This window comes from Hypanus sabinus, chromosome 27, assembly GCF_030144855.1.
Source record: "Hypanus sabinus isolate sHypSab1 chromosome 27, sHypSab1.hap1, whole genome shotgun sequence".
In the NCBI taxonomy this organism is placed as follows: Eukaryota; Metazoa; Chordata; class Chondrichthyes; order Myliobatiformes; family Dasyatidae; genus Hypanus; species Hypanus sabinus.
The window spans coordinates 25,799,816-25,821,913 of NC_082732.1; the positions used below are offsets into that span (position 1 = coordinate 25,799,816).

Sequence of the window (22,098 nt, forward strand, 5' to 3'; positions counted from 1 at the left end):
TATTGCGATCAATTTCCTTTGCTCAGTTAACCATGAACCTACATGCCTGTGGGATGTGGGAGGAAACCAGAGCACAAGCTGATGGGAATATGCATGTGGAAAGCACAGGAGGACAGGACTGGGCCCAGGTCAGTGGAACTACAAGGGAGCAGCATTATTGTGCACCTCTGTGTGGCCCAAATGTAGTAGAAGGTAAAGGAAAGGAGAAAGGGTGACGGTATTCTTCTGATATATGGTGTGCTGGCCTTTATCAACCGTGGGATTGAGTTCAAGAGCCATGAGGTAATGTTAAAGCTATATAAGACCTTTGTTAGACCCCATTTGGAGTGCTGTGTTCAGTTCTGGTCACCTCGTTACAGGAAGGATGTGGATACTATAGAGAGAGTGCAGAGGAGATTTATAAGGATGTTGCCTGGATTGGAGAGCATGCCTTGTGAGAATAGGTTGAGTGAACTTGCCTTTTCTCCTTGGAGCGATGGAGAATGAGAGCTGACCTAACAGAGGTATATGTGATGATGAGAGGCATTAATCATGTGGATAGCCAGAAGATTTTCCCCAGGGCTGAAATGGCGAACACAAATGGGCACAGTCTTAAGGTGCTTGGAAGTAGGTACAGGGGGGATGTCAGAGGTAAGTTTTTCACAAAAAACTTAAGGTGGTGAGGCAGATACAATAGACAGGTACATACATGGAGCTTAGAAAACTAGAGGGCTACGCGGTAGGGAAATTCTAGGCAGCTTTTAGAGTAGGTTACATGGCCGACACAACATTGTGGGCCGAAGGGCCTGCAATGTGCCGTAGATTTCTATGTTCTATTTTCTATGATGAGAAGTGGTTTGAAGTGAGGTGATGAAAGTTCCAGGGACGCACCCAGTCAGAGCAGGCAACCCAAGGCAGGTTAAGGATTTTGCTCTTGTCTTCCTCAAGTGCAAGGCAGCATGGAAGTCATGCAACTATCGGTATTACAAGTGCAGATTGCTGCTCCATGATACCTTCCTGGTTGTTACCATTTGAAGGTTTAAAAAGGACGTATGCAATATAATGAATTACTGAAGGCTTGATAACTATTCGCAGCTCAGTAGCAGCTAATTCCTAAAGGAAAAACTTGAGATTAAATTATTAATTATAACTCAGTCCTTTTCAAGACATTTCTTTTGGTTGTCTGAACTATCCTATTAATTAGCCAGCTGAGGGCAGGAGACCCCGTGGTGCGCTCTTTGAGGAAAACTATCGGGATTGTGCAGAATACACTCCAACACACCATGGGAACACCAGCATTCGCCTGGAGTTCCCTACGCACAATTCCCTAATTTTCAGTGCATCACCCCAAGCCAAGTTATTGGAAAACTACACTTTCCCCTGGTACACGGGAGAGGATGTTTGGGGGGTGGGGTGCAAGGAAGAATAACTTTGGAATTAAAGCTAGTTTGTTGATGGATAATATCAGGGAACAAATTCACAGTAAAGGGAGCTGAAGTCGAGAACTCCCTCCCTAAAGAGTTGTTGCTGCCCAGTGAAATGAAAGTTAGAAGCTGAAGTCTGATAGGTTTTTGTTAAGTAAATGTATTGTTGTAGAACCAAAGCAGGTTAACAGGATTAAAAAGCAGATTGGTTATGATCTAAAAGGTGCTGCAGTTCAATAATAATTACAATTGAATGGTGGAATAGACTCAATAGCCTTACTCCTGTTCCTGTTAAGTATATTAGAACTAACACTCTTAATAGCTTGCTAAATAAATTTTAAGGTGGCAATGACTTAAGGGTACATAGAAAAAAAAATCTTTTATTAATTCCGTGCCTTTGACCTTCCCAACCTATCCTGTACAGCTTGTGATCTGTTGTGATGTATGAAATGTCACAGCTGCTTGGTGGAAGGAAAAGTCCCTAAACCATTAATGAAATAAATAATAGGGCACCGTGGTAGCGTAGCGGTTTACACGACACTTATACAGCTCAGGGTGTCAGAGTTCTGAATTCAATTTCCTCAGCCCTCTGTAAGGAGTTTTTGTATGTTCTCACACTGTATGACAGTGTGGGTTTCCCTAGGTGCATGGGTTTCCTCTGGGTGATCCAGTTTCCTCCCACAGTCCAAAGATGTACCGGTTAGTAGTCATTGGTCATTGTCATATCCAAGATGGCATTGGTTAAACATGGTGAAGCTTTGCCGGGAGCTTACAAAACTTCTAAATGTACTTCGGAGCTACTCTCACTGCAGTACGCAGCCTGTAATTTCCCTTTAAGTAACGTTCTTTTGATGCATCTTAATAAACTAGTGATTTCACAATCTTCTGAAGAACTTGATGGTCTTAAGCCACAGGAATGCAGGTGTGACACCTTTAAGTGGACGAAGGTATAACACCATAGCCAGAAGAGAGGGAGGAGGACTCTAGGACCCAGGGTTTGATACTTCTACCCTGCATCTTGTTAGCAAATGTACTGTTGATGGAGAACAAAACGGAAGATCTAAGGGCAAGTTTGCTGTATTGGAGGGAAATAAGGGACTGCTGCGTTCTCTGTTTCTCGGAGATATGGCTCACTCAAGACATGCTGGATAGACCAGTATGACCTGAGAGCTTCTCATTACACCAGGTGGACCAGACTGCTGATTCAGAGAAGGCAAAAGGTGGGGGACTGTGTTTCATGATAAACTCTTTGTGGCGCTTTGTGGACGTAGTGTTATTATCGCATTCTTGTTTCCCCCGACCTGGAACACCTAAGTGCCAACCATTCTACTTATCACGAGAGTTCTCCTCCGTGATTCTGACCGCAGTTTACGTATTGCCAAAGCAGGCACCTGAGTTACTGAGTGTCACAGTCAGCGAACAAAAAACAGCCTACCCCACCTCCTTTCAAATCCCTGCTAGCAACTTGCAATCAGACTTGTTTGAAGAAATCTCTGCCCACTTATTATCAGCATATCACCTGCAGCATAAGGTATCCAAAAATACTCGACCACTGTTATATTAAATTAGGCATGCCTGCCGTTCTATCCCTAGATGCCGTTTCAGGAAATCTGAATCAGGTTTAATCTGATTCGCATATGTCATGAAATCTGTTGTTTTGTGGCAGCAGTACAATGCAATACGTAACAATAGAAGCTATAAATCACAAAAAGTATATATATATATATAAAAGAAGGTTAAATCATATAAGTAGTCCAAAAAGAGAGGGAAAAATACTGAGGTAGCATTCATAGGTTCATTGTCCATTCAGAAATCTGATGGCAGAGGGAAAGTTGTTCCTGAAACATTGGGTGTGCGTCTTCAGGCTCCTGTACCTCCTCCTTGATGGTAGAGGGCATGTCCTGGGCAATGGAGGTCCTTAATGGACCAGTCTGAGGCATTGCCTTTCGAAGGTTCAAAGTAAATTTATTATCTAAGTACATATATGTTACCATATACAACCCTGAGATTTATTTTTTACAGGCATATGCAATAAATCCAATAACCATAATAATGGTTATTGATATTCATCCTAAGTATGACCTGGATGTTGGGGGGCTCATGCCCATGGTGGAGCTGGCTGAGTTTACAACTTTCTGGTGCTTTTCCCAATCCTGTGCAGTGGCCCTTCCATGCCAGACAGTGATACAACCAGTTAGAATGCTCTCCATGGTGCTTCTGTAGAAACTTGTGAGTGTCTTGGGTGACCTACCAGTTCTCCTCAAACTCCTAATGAACTGTACCCACTGTCGAGCCTTCTTTGTAATTTCATCAACATGATTTGTCCAGGATAGATCTTCAGAAACGTTAACACCCAGGATGTTGGAACTGCACACCCTTTCCACTTCTGATCCCTCAATGAGGACTTGACTTCCCCTTCCTGAAGCCCACAATCAATTCCTTGGTCTTACTGACATTGAGTGCAAAGTTGTTGCTGCGACACCCCTCAACCAGTTGATCTATCTCGCTCCTGTACACCTCCTCCTCACCATCTGAAATTCTCACAGAAACAGTTGTATTATTGGCAAATTTATAGATGGCATTTGAGCTGTGCCTAGCTACACAATCGTGGGTGTAGAAAGAGCTGTACAGTGGGCTTAGCACGCATCCTAGAGGCGTACCAGTGTTGATTATCAGCGAGGAGGAGATGTTATTTCCTATCTGCAGAGACTGTTTCCCAGTGAGGAAATCATGGATCCAGTTTGAGGGAGGTACAGAGGCCTAGGTTTTGGAGCTTGTTGCTTAGAATTCAACGTATGATTGCATTGAATGCTGAGCTGTAGTGAATAAAAAGCAGTCTGATGTAGGTATTTCTGTTGTCTAGCTGATCCAAGGCTGAGTGGAGAGCCAATGAGATCGCATCCACTGTAGACCTATTGTGGCAATAGGCAAATTGCAGCTGTCCAGGTCCTTGTTTAGGCAGGAATTGATTCTAAACATGGCCAACCTCTCAAAGCACTTCATCACAGCAGATGTGACTGCCACTGGGTGATAGTCATTAAGGCAGCTTACTTTGCTCTTCTTGGGCACTGGTCTGATTGGCACTCTTTTGAAGCAGATGGGAACCTCCAACTGCAGCAGTGAGAGATTGAAGAAGTCCTTGGACACTCCCACGGCTTTTGGTTTAGGTATTTCTGGTACGTTCTCAAAGGCAATCATCCACACAGGTCTTGATGAGATTGGTGACAACTGTGGCATATTTATTCTGACTCGAAGATGAATCCCTGAATGTTGTCTGATCCGCTAATTCAAAGTAGTCTTATAAGCACGCCTCCACCTCCCTTGACCATGCTTTCTTGCTCCTCACCACAAGAGTTGTGGTCCTTAGTCTCTGCCCTTGAGCTGGGAGTAGAAGTACAGCCAAGAGATTGGACTTTCCAACGTGTGGGAGTGGGATGGCGGTTTAACCACGGTCATGTGTTGGCTCCTCTGGTTGCTCAGGAGATATGTTGGCGGTATTTGTTCAAAGATTTCTTTAAGCTGGCCTGGTTGAAATTTCCCACAATGATAGGGAAGGCATCAGGGAGCGCAGTCTCGTGCCTGCTGTACATTTGCCAGCAGGGTAGTCAGGGATGGAAATCTAAGGCCCCTGCTTTTCAATCATACCTGTAGACCGATTCAGCAACCCCAGTCCTGTTTCCTTAAGGGGGAACCTGCATTGGCAACCTAAATCTGCCGTCTGAGGTTTGTCAATTTTGAGTATGGATAGATTTTATAAATGTCTTAAAACAATGCTGCATTCTGAAATACCCATTACCGTGACTGTGAATTTCCGCTGTACTAGTCCTGAATGGGAATATTTGATGATTCCCAATGGAGCTACAAGCATGCTGCGTCCTACTGGAATCTGTTCATCTGGCTGTCCTCCCCCCTACCCGCATACAGGCAGAGGCTAAGGAGCAAGACTCCAGAAATAAGGACAACAAAGAGGTCACCAGTGAAATATTTCTGGTCCTGCTGAACTAGACTTTAGAATAACTAGAGTATTTAAAGGGATATTTTCTTGAAAGTTGTTGATTTGCAAAAACCTACAAAGTACAAGTCAAGACATTTTCTGAAATTTTCTAAGTCTTCAAAATGGGTGTTAGAGGAATCGGGAGTTAATTGGATCTGTTAAAACTCTCCCTGTGTTGGATTTACATTCCTAGGCCAGGGCTCTGTGGAAAGGAGTGTGGGGGTAGAAGAGGAGCTAAAGGTTATAACATGAGTAGTTGAAGAAATCTTGTGGTTTTGGCTTAGTTGGCCACAGATGCTCCCAAAGGGCAACTGAGCCAACCTGACCAAAAAAGTTTCAGCTTTGGATCTTGAGTTATGTTCACATAGAGACCTGCAGGCACAGTCAGTGACTGAAAAACAGTCAGCAACCCCCCCAACCCCAGTGCAGGCCGTTTCACATGACTTGTGCACAATCTGTGAGCCTCACTCACTCAGAATGGTTTAACCAGAGGGTTGGGGCTTCTTTCTGCTTCACCCTGAGGGTCAGGAGATGACAGAGGAAAGGTCCTCTCATACTAGGACAGTTCTACTTTGGGCCTTGTGGACGTAAGAATGCTGTCAAGTCAAACTTCACAATACTTTAACACTTGTTCCAGTGTCCACACTTAATGTCTAACGGAGGTGAAAGTTAGAAGTATCTGAAAGGGAGAGAAAAGCTAACAAAGGTAAATATCGTTGTGATGAAGTCTCTGAGCAAGTAATTGTAGACCTGGACGGATGATCTAGAAGCAACTCCATGACAGATGGAGCAGTTAAATTTGTCCAATGAAATAACTTGTAAAATTAAGAAGCAAATGACATAATGCTGACCATAGTAGCACCTAACTATCTATTACGGCAAATTAGATTTGGACATTAAATGCTGTTCTTCCCAGAATTGTTCACATCCTTGAGTGATTTCAAAATAGAAGCATAAGGAATTCCACTCCTCCCAGGAGAGGCAGATAGATCCAAACTAACAGTGTATGTTCTGCTCTAAAACGCATCAGAGGAAGCATAGTGCAGAGTAGCTTTTTAAAGGCCAATGAATAAATATTTGGAAAAGCATGGGGAATGGGCAGCCATATGGGACTGCATTATTTCCTCAGCTGTATGGAATTCAATGGTATGGGAAAGAAATTGAAACCATTTCTGATATTTCATTAGACTTGTGAAGAATATCAGAAATTTTTAAAACCATAGTGTTAATAAATAAATTATATGCCCTGGCATTTAGTGCTTTCATCAACATTTGTTCCCTTGGCATTTTAACATGAAGGAATTACAGCTTTCTTATGCCATTAAAGTATTCGTAAATACCAAATCTTTTCTTTAATCTTCAGTCAAATTGAACTTCAGTAAGCTTTATGTAACAGCACCTCATGCGAGTTGGATTTTAGTACACCGCTCATGGTGCCCACTGGTAAACCTGTCATTAATTCGGATTCTCTGCCGGCAGATCCACATTACAGCCCATAAATTGGGGGACCGCTTCGTCGAGCACCCCTGCTTCATCTGCCCGAAGTGGAAGTTCTTGGTGACCCAACATTATAGTTCTAATTCCAATTCCCATTCCTGTTCTGACACGTAAATCCATAGCCTCCTGTTGTGCCAAGACGAGGCCAACCGCAGGGTAAGGGAGCAGTATCTTATAGTCCATCTGGGTGGCCTCCAACCTGATGGTATGAATATCAATTTCTCCTTCCAGTAAAAGAATCCCTCCCCTTCCCTTCTTCTATTCCCCATTCTGGCCTCTTATCACCTATCTATTGCTTCCCCTTGGGTCCCCTCCTCTTCCCCTTTCTCCTATGGTCCACTCACTTCTCCTATCAGATCTCTTCCTCTCCATCCCTTCATCTTTCCCAGCCACCTGGCTTCACCTATCACCTTCTAGCTATCCCCACCATTTTATTCTGGCATCTTCCTCCTTCCTTTCCGGTCCTGAAGTAGAGTCTCAGCCTGAAACACAACTGTATATTCATTCCCATAGATGCTGCCTGACTTGCTGAGTTCTTCGAGCATCTTGTGTGCATTAGCACAGGAACATTGCCTGACCTGTACTGACTCAGCTGAAGAGCCAAATTACATGGGCGCTTGTGGTGTAGGTTCATTCCCTACTCAGTAATATTTTAGATTTGAGTTTGAGGCAAAAGTATTATGAAATTCTGCCACTGGAGCATTGATTTGTTCTCTCTAAGCTGCATGAGTACATGACTGTACAGTAACTGAAAGGCTCCCACGCACATAGCCGTCGTTACCTTGCAGCTGGAATACAGAGGAGAAAAAGTTTACAAAACGGGGATTTTAGTTGTTGTACTGTATTTCATTATACCCTTCAATTAATAAAAAAAATCATGTGAGTTTTCAATTTTCATTCCAAATATTTATAGTATGCATATTATGAAAAAAAAATTAAAGTGCCGCGCAGTTTTCAGGCCATGCAAAAATTTCCCACTCAGAGTGATGTTTGATCTGCTCGACTGTAAAAAAAAAATTAGAGGGAATGTTGGTTATTACTGACAGATCTTGGAGTCACACTGCGTTCGCGCTGAGCAACATTGATTTGTTTAAAACAGTGACTCTCTCCGGCACCAGACAATTTTTTTGCTTGAGTCAATTTATGCTTTCAGAGTTGATGTATTCTGAGTCTTCATTTTGGGGATTTATATATTATTCCAATAAACAGGATATAAAACTGGAATCTGGATTGTTGTGGATGTAATTTAGTAGATCGCTTCAACAGTCATTTCCTGTGTTATACATAAAAAAGCCAAGTACTGTGATTTTTAATAAGTTTCTTTTGTTTATTCAAAATGCAGCATTTGAGACAAACACGCTTTTTGTCTGCTTTCTCAGTTACAGTTAAATGTATGCAAGCTCTTTGACAAGCATTACATTAACACAGAGACTTTGGACGGAATCCATAAAAGAGGAACTCAGAAGACAATATATTACAGACTGTTGTTTTTGCAGAGATCTTTAATTTATGATGTTTTTTGGTACTGTCTGCAGTGTTACAGTTACACAGAGAGACGTCAGTATGTCAGGCCAATGTCTTCTGCACTACAGTAACTGTGCTTTCTGGAATATCCTGTAAATATTAGATCTGTGATCATTATGGGTATTGCTCAGTCCAGTGACACACAGGCTTTATCCCACTGTAAAAGGCAATTGAGGTAGAGACAAGTGGAAAAATTGCAGAACTGACTCCAGGATTGGGATCTGCTGCAACTCTACAGGGTACTGGTGAGGATGCGCCTGGGATACGGTGTGCAGTTCTGGGCTCCTTAATTGATGAAAAGTACCCTGGCTTTGGAGGAGGTTCTCCACTCTGATTCTGGAGATGAGGTGGTTGGCCTAGGAGGAGATATTGAGTCACCTAGGACCAGTCCTGATGGAGGGTCTCGGCCCGAAACATTGACTGTTTTTTCCCATCCGTAGATACTGCCTGACCTGCTGAGCTCCTCCAGCATGTTGTGTGTTTAGCTCCAGACTTCCAGCATCCGCGGCACCTCTTGTGTCACCTGGGACTGTACTTGCTGGAATTCTGAAGAGTGAGAGGGGGTCTTATAGAAGTATATAAAAGTATGAAGGGGACAGATAATACAGAGGCAGGAAAGTTGTTTCCACTTGTAAGCGAGGCTTGACCAAGATGACATAGCCTCAAGATTCAGGGGAAAGAAAAATTAAGAGGGAGATGAGGAGGAACTGCTTTTGCCAGAAAGTTGTGAAGCTATGGAATTCTCTGCCCAGGGAAGCAGTAGAAGCTACCTCATTAAGTATATTTAAGACACAGTTGGATAGATTTTTGCATAGCAGAATTCAGGGTTATGGGGAAACAGAAGGTAGGTGGAGGTGAGTCCATGTACAGATCAGCCAAGATCTTATTGAGCGGTGGAGCAGGCTCTTTTGGCCAAATGGCCTACTCCTGCTCCTGTTTCTTATGTTCAAGTAGATGGAGTGAGGGAGTCAAAGAGGAAGATCTTCCAAGAAGAGACCACTGATCTGATTCCAGGATGTCACTCATAGTACCGGGCCACCCTGGGGTACATTGATCTGGAGTCTAGACAGCTCAATTTTCCACTGCCTTGTTTTCAGCAAGACCTTCAAGCAATTAAGAAATTTCCCATTTAAAGCTTCTATCACCATATCATTTGATCATGGGGCAAAATTAACAAGCTTTACAGATGCTTAGCTGCGTAAAATCATGGTTAGTTGCCACAGGCCATCGAACCCATGGCAACCACAGAAGCTTTAATTTAACCAGCACCTTGTGTGTGTGATGTACCACAATGGTGCAGCTTGTAAACCTGGTCCAGTAACTCCAGTTTAATCCTGACTGCAGTTGTCTTTATGAAAGTTGTGCATCTCCACGTGACAGTACGAGTTACCTTTGGGTGCTCTGTTTTCCTCCCACATACCAAAGTTGTGTGGGCTGGTAGATTACTTGTCCACTGTAAATTGCCTTTGGTGTGTAGGTGAGTGGTAAAATCTGGGGGCGGGAGTTGATTGGAGATTTTTTTTAATGGGTTGAGAGTAAGTGGTTGCTTGATGGTGCTGATGGGGCGATTTTCTGTGCTGTGCGACCATCTTATTTTCAAAATTTTCTGCAGAATATTGTAGATGCGTGAAGTGTTCTCCAGTTTAAAAAAAAATGTCAATCGTTTCTTCAACGTGGGCATTGGACTTCAGTTAGCAAAATACTCAATACAAGTTGTAAATCTGAGTAGATTGGATTTATTTATTAGGCGCGTGTACATTGAAAAATATGGTGAAATGCGTCATTGGAACCAACACAATCTGAGGATGTCTGAGGACTCTGCGCAAGTGTTGCCACGCACTACAGTGTTAACGCAGCAAGTCCGCAATGTTCAGCAGAGCAACATGCAACAAACAACAACAGCAAAACAGACCCCTTTCCTATTCCTTCCCCTCCGCCCCCCAATGACACACACAGATGGGCCTGCAATCCCAGGACATGCCACCTTCAGGCCTGCAGCCTCCAGACCCCAGCCCCAATCTCGCAGACATCGGGTCTCTGACCTCCGGATTCACCGATCTAGGGGCTTCGACCTCTGGACCTGCCAATCTCTGAGCTTCGACCACTCCGACCTCAGGACCTGTTCTCTAACCTGGGCCTCCAATCTCAGGACCCACTGGCCTTTGACCTCTGACTCCGGGACTCGCCAACCTTGGGGATCGCCAGCCCTCATGTTTGGGGGCAATGGACCTCTGTCTTTGGGGACCTCTAACCTTGGAGCACTCCAACCTCTGCCTCTTTCCCTTAACTCTTACTACCCCTGACCTCTCAGTCTCCTCACCCCTGACCCCTAACTTCCCACCCAAAAACCATCCCTGCGAACCTAAAAAACTTCACCTGAGCCACGACGGGCCCTTGCAGCTTGGCGCCATTCATAATTGAAATCTGGATCCCATAATGAACTGTTCCGAAGCATCTCACTCAACTCCCTTCCTGGCAACTGCCTGAAAGTGAGCCAGATGGTCCACAGAGCTGATCCTGAGGTTTGCGTTAGATCACAGATCCATGCCATCCCTAAGGCTACCAGCTTCCACACTCATGACGTGTAGACACAAACAGATGGTCTCACCACTCTCTGCCTCTTCATCCCTTGGACCCCATGAGTGAGCTGCCCTCCTCCCTATCCAAATTTATCCTCATCCCTGAATTTAATTGTTCCACCATTGGCATCCTCGACTGGAGCTCCACATTTCACTCTCCAACCATCAATTCTCCTTCAAGATACTGCTGCCATTTTGGTTTCCTGCCCTAATGTTGCCATGTCACTCAGTGTTAAATCATTTTTCAGTGGTGTAGTTGCATTAGCACTAGACTTCGAGGTGAGTGGTCCCGGGATCGAATCCGGTCAGCTCCTTCTTGCATGCTTTCCATCCGTGCTGGGTTGAGCATCAAGATAGCAATTCAACTTTGTAAAAGGCGGACAAATGCTAAAATAACGGCAGAGGTTGCCGCCTGATGCACCACAAGTGGCAGAGGGGTCTCGGGTTCGAATCTGGCCAGCTCCTTGCCACACTTTCCATCCATGCTGGACCGAGCGTCGAGCTAGCAACTCGGCCTCGTAAAAAGCAGACAAATGCTAAAGAAACGACAAAGGTGGTGGAAAGGAATAACTAAATACTTGGAAATCTAAATTCCCCACAATCTAAAACATTTTAAAGTTTGCTTTAACATAATAACAGTGGTTTAGTCTGACATTAGCACCATTCTATAATTATATCAAACCACAGCTGTATATGAAGTTGGGAGTGAATTCCAGAATCTGCTTGTCCATCTGCCCTGCCCGTAAAGTCATGATGTTATTATCCACAGTGCACAGAACAAATTGCTAGCTTCCCTGGGAAGTTGTCATTCTGAGAAACCGCAGAGCTGCGAAGTGACTTTCTTGCAGCCCCTGAGCTAAAGAGAGCATCTGTGATTCTGTAGTTTGTTAGACACAATTAACAATGCCCTGGTGACTTCTCTACTAGCTCAAGAGACTATATTATACCCAGTCTAGCTGAATAATAACATTGATATAAGATGTGTCAAATACAAAGCTAAAAGCTGGAAGCAGATAGGTGTGATGAGCCCTGATGTGTTCCTACAATTCTATCTTTCACTTCAAGTCCTCCTGAAAATCTATCTTCTTGTTGCCCAGTGTCCTCATAGCTTAATATCTAATAGTTCTCAGAGCTTTTAGAGCACAAAAGGAGGCCATTCGACTCATCGAGTTTATACTGTCTCTGTGTGACAGCCTTCCGCACCCACACGGTATTCGTCCGCATTTATTTTTCTTTGAAAAATGTAATCAGCTTTCTTTTAAATACTACAACTGATCCATTAGCGTTGACAATGGATCAAAGAATCCATTTCTTTCAAAGAATCCTATCTGTCCCGCAATCCCTTCGACCCCCTGCCGTCAGGCAGTGGGTACCACAGTATAAGAACACGGACTGTCAGGCTGGGTAACAACTTCTTCCCCCAGGCTGTGAGACGTCTGAATCCCTGCTACCACCTAATACACGTTATTTACAAACAGCGCCAGTAGCATTATATCGGTGTATATTTAACTACTTGTCATATCTGCACTTTATCTCAACTTGTACATCTACAGATTACTTTCTTTACCTGTTAATATTATTTTATGCTCTCTGCGTGCTATATGTTCTGCGTTTTGCACCTTGGTCCCGGAGGAGCATTGTTTCATTTAGCCATACATATTAGTATGCTTGAATGACAATAAATGTGAACTTGACTTGAACTTGAATCTGGCTCTACCACCCCCACAAGCAAGTGCTTCCCAGAATGTGACACACACTGCATAAAGAAAAAATTCCTCGTGTCACTTCTTGTTCATTTGCTGACCGTTTTGCTTCTACTCCCCTTACTTCTTGACCCTTTATCAGTGGGAACAATCTCTCTCCCTTCACTCTGTCCACACTTGATTTTAATCATCTCCTTGCCAGCTCCTCTGTGTCAATGAGAGGCTGCATTTTCCCAGGTTATCCTGTAACTGAAGACCCTCTTCCCTGGAATTATTTTGCTGAATCTCCTTCGCACCCTTTCTGAAGCCTTTGCATGGGTTCAATAACAGAGCCCGCCAATGAATATATTATTTTTCTCTTTGATATTCAGCATGAAACAGGCGCTTACAACCCTTCGAGCTGTACTACCCAACAATCCCCCGATTTAATCCTAGCCTAATCACGGGACAATTTACAATGACCAGTTAACCTACCAACCGGTACGTCTTTGGACTGTGGGAGGAAACCAGAGCACCCGGTGGAAACCCACGTAGTCACGGGTACAAATTCCTTACAGACAACAGCGGGAATTGAACCCGGGTCACTGGTACCGTAAAGCGTTGAGCTGACCATTGTGCTACCACTCTGCGCTTTATCAATTTTCCTTTCAACATCTTTGCACTCTTTGTAATCCCGAGCATCCTGTGTGCTCTTTTACACGTTCTCTCAGCTTTCAACGTTCTTGTTCGTCAGCAACGTTCCAGGTGGCGTTCAGATACAGGTTGTTACATGCCTGCTTTTTTCCACAGTTAAGGCCAGCGTCACGTTAACCCTCACATAATGACACGTAAAATCCAGTAACCATTTTGAAAACACAGAGCTAAACGTAATGTAGCGTGCAGCTCGCAGCATGAACTTGTTCAGGCGATATTGGTATTTTGATACCAGCTCTTTACCGGCATTTAATTTTGAAATACAATCTGATCGTTTTCAAAAGGCAATCCGCCCGCCCCCCACCAATTACTGCTGCTCAGCATGAGTCATGGCCCAAGGGGAGGCAGGTTGGGAGCTGAAGTGAAACAAGTGACTTCATGAATGTAATCTTATGACGGGGCTCATCTGCTGACTGTAAACTGTGTACACCTTGCTGCTGTGTTCCATGTCACCTGAACCCTTCCATTAGTTTATGGCCTTTCAGTCATTGACAAGTAGAGTCATTATCCTCTGTTTAAGGTCTTCAGAGGTTCAACATACGTAGTCTTTAGTGAAACTGCCATCTGGTGTGATTCAAAGGATTTCTTTAAAAAAGTTTTGGTTGGAGTCATTCGACAATCTTTAGCAAACCTAAGAAGACAGATCAGATCCCCTTTTAGAGCCAGCCCGTAATTCATGCTGGGTCGAATGAATTCCCAGGTAATTGATTCCCAAGGCAGCTCAAGTAACAGCGGGTGGCTGCTCCCAGCATCAGAATATAAACAAGCCCCTATGTCTATTAAGTAGGCCCAGGGAGAGGTGCCATTAATTGAAATCATGCACCTATCTCTGTTGGCCCGAATGTCATTTGAAGGAACACCGTGCTTTCGTAACGTTTCTTCATTAAAAGTAATTCTGAATCAGGATCAGGTTTAACATCACTGGCATATGTTGTGAAATTTGTTGACTTTGCGGCAGCAGTACAATGCAATACATAATAATAGAGGAGAAAAACTGTGAATTACAATAAGTATATATATTAAATAGTTAAATTAAACAAGTAGTGCAAAAATAGAAATTTTAAAAAGTAGTGAGGTAGTGTTCACAGGTTCAATGTCCATTCAGAAATCGGATGGCAGAGGGGAAGAAGCTGTTCCTGAATTGCTGAGTGTGTGCCTTCAAGCTTCTGTACCTCCTCCCTGATGGTAACAGTGAGAACAAGGCATGTCCTGGCTGATGAGTGTCCTTAATAAAAGATGATGCCTTTTTGAGGCATTGCTCCTTGAAGATGTGCTGGATACAACTGAGACTAGTGCCCATGATGGATCTGACTCCGGACAGGCACTTCATCTTAACAAGGCCGGTTCATCAATCATCTCTTACTGTTTTCAATCTTTATTCCTTTAATTGTGGGTGAGTTGGGGACTGAGGATTAGACCCTCAGGTTTCAGAGAGACCTCTTCCAGTTTGGAGCCGCCTCTTGGCCAGTTTCAGTCCCTTTGGTGGGAATGGTGATTTAACCCTGAGGAAGATGGCAGAGTCTGTCATCGAAACGTCGATACCTGACCCCGGCTCGACTGCCGAGAAGAGTTTATTCATCAATTCCATCCAGCTGAGCAGAGACGCTTGTGCTTGTCTCACTGCCCACTTGCGCTCAGGAAACGGCTCGTAATGAAAGGGCAACGCAGGCGGTAAAGATGAGTGCATCTGCATAAACAACAGAAGACCCCTGGATGGTAACAGGGATAGAAAAGGGTTAGAGGGACATGGACCAAACGTGAGCTAAAGGGACTAGCTTCAGTGGGAATCTCAGTCAGCTGGGTTGAATAGCCTGTGACTGTGCTTAAGACTCTGAAGTTAAAAATGGGAGCTCCCGGCTTTACTGATTGATTCTGGAACGTAACATTTATTAGGGACTAAGGATTGGTCACCATGAAGGTTCTTCCTGTTCTGACATTCTACGTCATGTCAAGATTGTTTCAGTCACAGGGACATCTCAGGTGTGATAACAACCCTCCTCCGTCTGTCCTGTACTGGGTCAGTGTCCTTGACCCTGACCTTCGGTCATTAGGTGGGAGGTCAGGTGTGATAATGACCCTCCTCTGTCTGTCCTGTACTGGGTCAGTGCTCTTGACCCCAACCGCAGCTAATCAGGTGGGAGGTCAGGTGAGTTGCTTTAAACCCTTGGGTGCAATTCTGGTCCCATGTTACAGGAAAATGATGATTGCACTGGGGAGAGTACAGAGGAGACGTTTCGGAACGCTGCTGGGACTGTAGCTGTGGGGAATAATTTGGAAAGATGGGGCTGTTTACTGTGAAACCGAGGAGACTTTGGGGAGAGCTAATTTTATATACTGCACCAGTGAGGGGACACAGTGATAAGAAAGATCAGGAGAAGGCAAAAGCAAGGGGCCCAGGTTTACCATAAGACATAGGAGCAGAATTAGGCCATTCATCCCATCAAGTATGTTATAGCATTCGATCATAGCTGATTTATTTTCCCTGTCAACCCCATTCTCTTGCCTTCTCCCCATAACTTTTGACACCTTCTACTAATCAAGAAGCTTTTCATTTTTGCTTTAAATACACCCAGAAGATTGTCAGGAGGATAAATGGAATGCTACTTCTCATTTGAAAGGAACTTATGTATGAAAATAGTGGAGTCTTGCTCTAATTGTACAGAACTTCGGTAAGATCACACCTGGTGCACTATGTACAGTTTATGCCTGCTTGTTTCAGGAAGGAGATATTTGCAGAGAATGCAGTTCACAGGTATTAGTTGATAGGACTTGTCTTATGAAGAAGAGTTGAATAAGTTTGGCCTTAAGTCCTTGGTGTGTAGAAGAATGCGAGGTGATTCCTTTGAAAGATCTATGATTTTGAGGGTTAAAGAAGGGAGCCCATTTCACCTTGTATGTAAGATCTAATAGTAAAGATCATTGTTTCAGAATAAGCGTCACCTTTTTAAAAAGGAAATGAGGAGAAATTTCTTTTCTAAGGGGGTTGTGAATCTTTGGAACTCTGCACCTCGGCATTCATTGAAGCAGAATCGTTGATTATGTTTGAAGGTGAGACAGACAGGAGTTTGGGCTGAAACAAGAGTCCAGAGTTAGAAGGAGCAAGTGGAGCTGAGGTTGAATTCAATCAGCCATAATTGTGTGGAACGCTGGATCAAGTTGAAGAGTTCAGGTGACTTGCTCCTCCTTTGCCCCATGAAACCCTTGCTAGAGGCTACGAATAGGGAACCCCTCTGCAATAAGCGTTCCTGTTCTTACCGATGTCCAGACTCTACAGCGAAGCTGGAAACGCTTAGTCATGCACCTTAACGGAGAATATATTGTAGAGAATATTACCATAAACAGATTTGGAACCCCATCTTCCTTGTAGAGTGTGAGTAAATCTAAAGGTCAGGGTTTAAGCAAACATGAGCACAAGGGGGATCTTCTTTAAAGCTTTAAAGATTGTCCTCAGGAATACAAGCGATTTTGCATATGTTGAAAAACCGGAGTAGCACACGTAAAGGCAGCACGGTAGTGTAGTGGTTAGCACAACGCTTTAAAGTACCACTGACCCATGTTCAATCCCACTGCTCTCTGTGAAGAGTTTGTACATTCTTCCCGTAACCACATGGGCTTCCTCCGGGTGCTCCGTTTTCCTCCCACTGTCCAAAGACTGACAGGTCGGCAGGTTAATTGGTCATTGTAAATTGTCCCGTGATCAAGCTGGGGTTAAATCGGGGGGTTGGCGGGTGGCGAGGCTCAAAGGGCCAGGTGGGCCTATTCCACACTGTATCTCAATAAATAAAAATACAAAATGCTGAAGGAACTCAGCAGGTCAGGCAGCATCGACGGAAAGTAAAAAAGAGAGTCGACATTTTGGGCTGAGACCTTTCAACAGATCTGTTGTCATATAGAAGTTGGCCTTAAATAATTTTGTTTTTCTTTGCTTAAGCCTCTCATAACTTGTCCACTCTGTAGCTTTGATGTGTTTTACTGCACAGTGTCAACATTGAAATCTTGAAAATGCTAATCCCCATTCTTGGTTTGCTCATTTCTTCCAGCACCACCTGTCCCCTACTATACCATGGAAACGGATTCCTATTTGCATTTAAACAGGAGCGACTCATTTTTTTCTGGTTATTGATCTGAATGCAACTTGTACAGATCATCAGGTCTTAATATGTGGCATTTAAATGCTTGAGGGCTTGTTGTTTAGATGCAGCAAGTGTAATCCTGTAGTGAAGTGACCAGTGTTGAATAATGAGTGGCCGTAACTGAATTAATTGTTAAGTTTCTGTTTCTATTGCAGAGCGACAATTGAGGAGGTGGAGACAGATGTCGTGGAAATTGAGGCCAAGCTGGACAAGGTGAGCTGCTGCTTTCACTTGAGTTCAGCTCGTACACAAGCATTCACATTGTTTCATGCATTTTAATCAGTGGCGTTTCCCTTTCTCACTGGGAATTGTTGTCTCCTTGCTGATGGCTGCAGTTTTGTGATAGTTCGAGTCTTGCCAGAGGTCAGACTTCATGCCCGAGCTCGGATAGTGAATCTCAAAATCTCTCAGTTGGAACAAGCAAGAAATACTCAACAGGCTGGACAGCATCTGTGCGGAAAAACAGCGCAAGAGTTTCAAGTCATAAATACAAGAGATTTGGCTGATGCTGGAGATCTTGAGCAATGCAGATCCTGATGAAGGATCTCGGTCTGAAACATCAACCATTTATTCCCCTCCGTAGATGCTGCCTGACTTGTTGAGTTCCTCCAACACTTTATGTGTGTGTGTGTTGCTAGATTTTCAAGACGACGACCTCTCTTCGGTGCAGGTGAAATGTCATCAACCTGAAACAGCTCATTCTCCCTCTTCACAGTTGCTGCCTGACCAGCTGAATATTTCCAGCTGATGCTATTTATTCAATATGAACAGCTTCAGTTTTTGAGGGGCATAATCAGCCCACTCCAGACCTTCCTTCCTCTCTCCTCTCCCCTCAGGCAGAAGATACAAAATCCAGAAAGCATGTACTACCAGGCTCAAGGACAACTTTCATCCCACTGTTATCAGACTCTAGAATTGACCTCTTGCATGCTAAGAAGTAGATGCAGGATTTGGCCATCTGGCCTTTCGAGTCTGTTCTACCAGATCATGGTTGATCTGACCACGGACTCATCTCCACCTACTTGCCTTTTCCCCATAACCCTTAATTCCTCTACTATGCAAAAATCTATCCAACCTTGTCTTAAGTATATTTACTGAGACTGCCTCCACTGCTTCATTGGGCAGAGAATTCTGCAGATACACCACCCCCTGGGGAAAAGCAGTTCCTCCTCATCTCTGTCCTAAATCTACTCTCCCAAATCTTGAGGGTATGTCCCCTAGATCTAGTCTCACCTGACAATGGAAAAACTTTCCTGCCTCTATCTTATCTATGCCTTTCATAATTTTATGCTTCTATAAGATCTCCTCTCATTCTTCTGACTTCCAGCAAGTACAGTCCCAGGCGACTCAATCTTTCCTCGTAGTCTAATCCCTTCATCCCTGGAAACAACCTGGTGAACCTCCTCTGCACTGCCTCCAAAGCCAGTATATCCTTCCTCAAGTATGGAGACCAGAACTGAACACAGTACTCCAGGTGCAGCCTCACCAGTACCCTGTATAGTTGCAGCACGACCTCCCTGCTCTTGAATTCAATCCCTCTCTAGCAATGGCCAATGTCCCTTTTGTCTTCTTAATAGCCTGCAAACCAACCTTTTGTGTACAGCACATTTGACTGTGAGTCTCCATCTGGCTGTCTGCCATTTTTGTTTTCTTCTAGAGGGTTGGCTTTTCACAGCATTTGTTGACCACAAACCCCTCCTGCATGTGATGGCCAACATATCATACCTTTGGTCTGCCCAGCATCTGGCCTGCATATCCCAGTTCACAATTGATATACAACATATGAAGGGGAAAAATAATGCTGTGTCTGATTGCCACTCATAGTCAGTCGTTGATGCCGTACACATAAGGGTTGACTATGCTGGAATCAACCTGGTGAACCTCCTCTGCACCAAAGCCAGTATATCCTTTCTCAAGTAAGGAGACCAGAACTGCACACAGTACTCCAGGTGCGGCCCCACCAGTCCCCTGTACAGTTGCAGCATAACCTCTAGCAATGAAGGCCAATGTCCCATTTACCTTTTTGTCAGCTGGCTGCACCTACAAACCAACCTTTGGTGATTCATGCACAAGCACTCCCAAGTCCCTCTGCACAGCAGCATGCTGCAATTCTTTACTATCTAAATAATAATCTTCTCTTTCATTTTTCCTTCCCAAGTGGATGACCTTACATTTACCAACATTGTATTCCATCTGCCAGACCCTTGCCCACTCACTTAACCTATCTATATCTCTCTGCAGACTCTCCATATCTTCTGCATAGTTTTCTTTTCCACTCAATTTAGTATCATCAGTAAACTTAGATACACTACACTCGAACCCCCCCCCCTCATTAATTTATGTTGTGAACATTTGCAGGCCCAGCACCGACCCCAGTGACACACCGCTCACCACTGATTGCCAACCAGAGTAACACCCATGTATCCCAACTCTCTGCTTTCTAGTGGTTAACCAATCCTCCATCCATGCTAACACATCACCCCCAACTTTATGCATCCTTATCTAATGGTTAAGTCTTTTATGTAGAACCTTATCGAACGCCTTCTGGAAATCCAACTAAGTAACACTCGTCCACTGCACTTGTTATATCCTCAAATATCTCCAGTAAGGTGGACTCTTGACCTCACGATTTACCTCATTGTGATCTTGTTTACCTGGAACTTTACACATTATTCTGAATTATGATTGGTCAATTAGTGTGCAGGAGGGCAGGGCAGATGAGACGCTTCTGAGCCGTTCACCAGAAGAGCAATGTGACACAGTACTGATGAGGACACAGAAAAGACTGCAGGTACTGGAACAACACGCAAAGCACTGGAGAAACTCTGAGGGTCAGGCAGCATCTATGGAGGGGAATTAGCAGTCGTCGTTTTGGATCAAGTCCCTGCATCAATCCAGATGAAGGGTCTCAACCCAAAGCATCACTTGGCCATTTCCCTCTACAGATCCTGCCTAACGATCTGATTCCTCAGGTGTGTTAAGTGTATCTCCTGCGCTTGCAGACTTCTGTCTGTCACAATCAGGCACCTAAATGATATTAATTTTATTCCATTGTAGAATCAGACTGGGGCTTAAGCAGCTTGTAAAGCATTTAAGTGAAATCAATTTCCCAATGGCTTGGACTTCTGTGATGTTTTTGACATTTTAATCAAGTCTCACAATTAGCTAAGATCTGAAGAAGACCCGGGGGGAGGGGCGGTTGTGGTGAAGTAATATGTTTGAAAATCCCAGGATGGGCCGAGTTAGTCTGGCAATAAATTGGATGTTGTATAAATGGACATCTCGCCAAGCACCTCTGCTCCATCCGCCAATAGCGGAGCTTCCCAGTAGCCAAACATTTTAATTCCCATTCCCATTCCGACATGTTGGTCCATGGCCTCCTCGTGTCACGATGAAGCCAATCGAGAAGCTACACCTTATACTCCATCTAAGTAGCCTCCAACCAGATGGCATGAATATCAATTTGTCCTTCCCATTTTTCCCTCCCACTCTCCACTTCTTTTATTCCCCACTCTGCCCCTCTTACCCCTTCTCACCTGCATCTCTGCAGAGAAACAGCGCAAGTCATAAGTACAAGAGATTCGCTTGAATTTCCAGTTCCCTATAATGAGCTTCAACTACAAGTTGGCATTCTCAGACCACAACATTATTTTGAGAAACAGTAAGAGCACAGCCTTTCCTGATGGTCAATTCTTCTTTTGAATATTCCACAAGCATACTGAAAGATCCCTGGCCAGTCCAGTCCAAATATGTCCAACATATTAATAGGCAGATAATGTTACAAGCTGTAGAATAATTACAAAGGATAGAATCTTCGGTCAGGCTATTTTCTGCACGATAGTGGTAACATAGGTTTCGTCAGCTGTTAATTCTACCTCCAAATACTCCACGTTCATTAACCTAGAGGAGTATCAGCAAGTTTGCCCAAAGGGGGTTTATCATAGGGAGTGACTGAATCATGGTGTAACTGTAAATAATAGGACTTCTGCCCAGTTCATTTCCTGCTTGAGGAGAGTTGCTAAATCTCTCCTGTGGTCTCAGAATGAAATAAAAACCCAGAAAATAATGCGAGTCCAGCTTTGCCGTGGTGAAGTTGTTTCAGGAAGGGAGCCACAGTCACTATGTTTAGTTCAATGAGTCAAGACCTTGGCATTTTTTTTATTAAAGATGCTCGTTCTCCAGTGACAGCACTGATTGTTTTCCTGGGATGAGATCTGTACAATTAACTGCCTGATACAGACACAGTCGACTGACGATACAGTATTCCTTTTGTACGTGAACTGCAGAGAAAACCGCGCTGAAACAAAAATCTTACGGTTCTATTTCTGTACGGTTCATACAGAAAGTATATTTAACCAACATCTTTACAACATTTCGTGCTGTCCTCAGTGAGGTGCAGTGGCTGGCTGCTCAGTGCATGATCCCAGCACCCATCTCCCTGTACGTTCACGGGCTGCAAATCCCGGTGATCTGAGGGGTTTCTGGCCACGTACCTCTACCTTCTGCCGTCTAAGACTAGTGGTCCAGGAGCTTCAAATTATGATTCAGGGCCTCAAGTTCCATGAAAACTGG

The 22,098-nt window shown here is 44.0% G+C and overlaps 1 protein-coding gene across 2 annotated transcripts in view; it reads left to right on the forward strand.

Annotated features, from left to right (window-relative positions):
* Positions 1-22,098, forward strand: part of LOC132382131 (arf-GAP with coiled-coil, ANK repeat and PH domain-containing protein 3-like) — a 365,516-nt gene that overhangs the window by 145,826 nt on the left and 197,592 nt on the right. For both annotated transcript variants that reach the window (XM_059952024.1, XM_059952025.1), the window contains exon 2: positions 17,682-17,739. In XM_059952024.1, the coding sequence (XP_059808007.1) occupies positions 17,682-17,739 (58 nt within the window). The remainder of the gene's footprint in view (positions 1-17,681; positions 17,740-22,098) is intronic.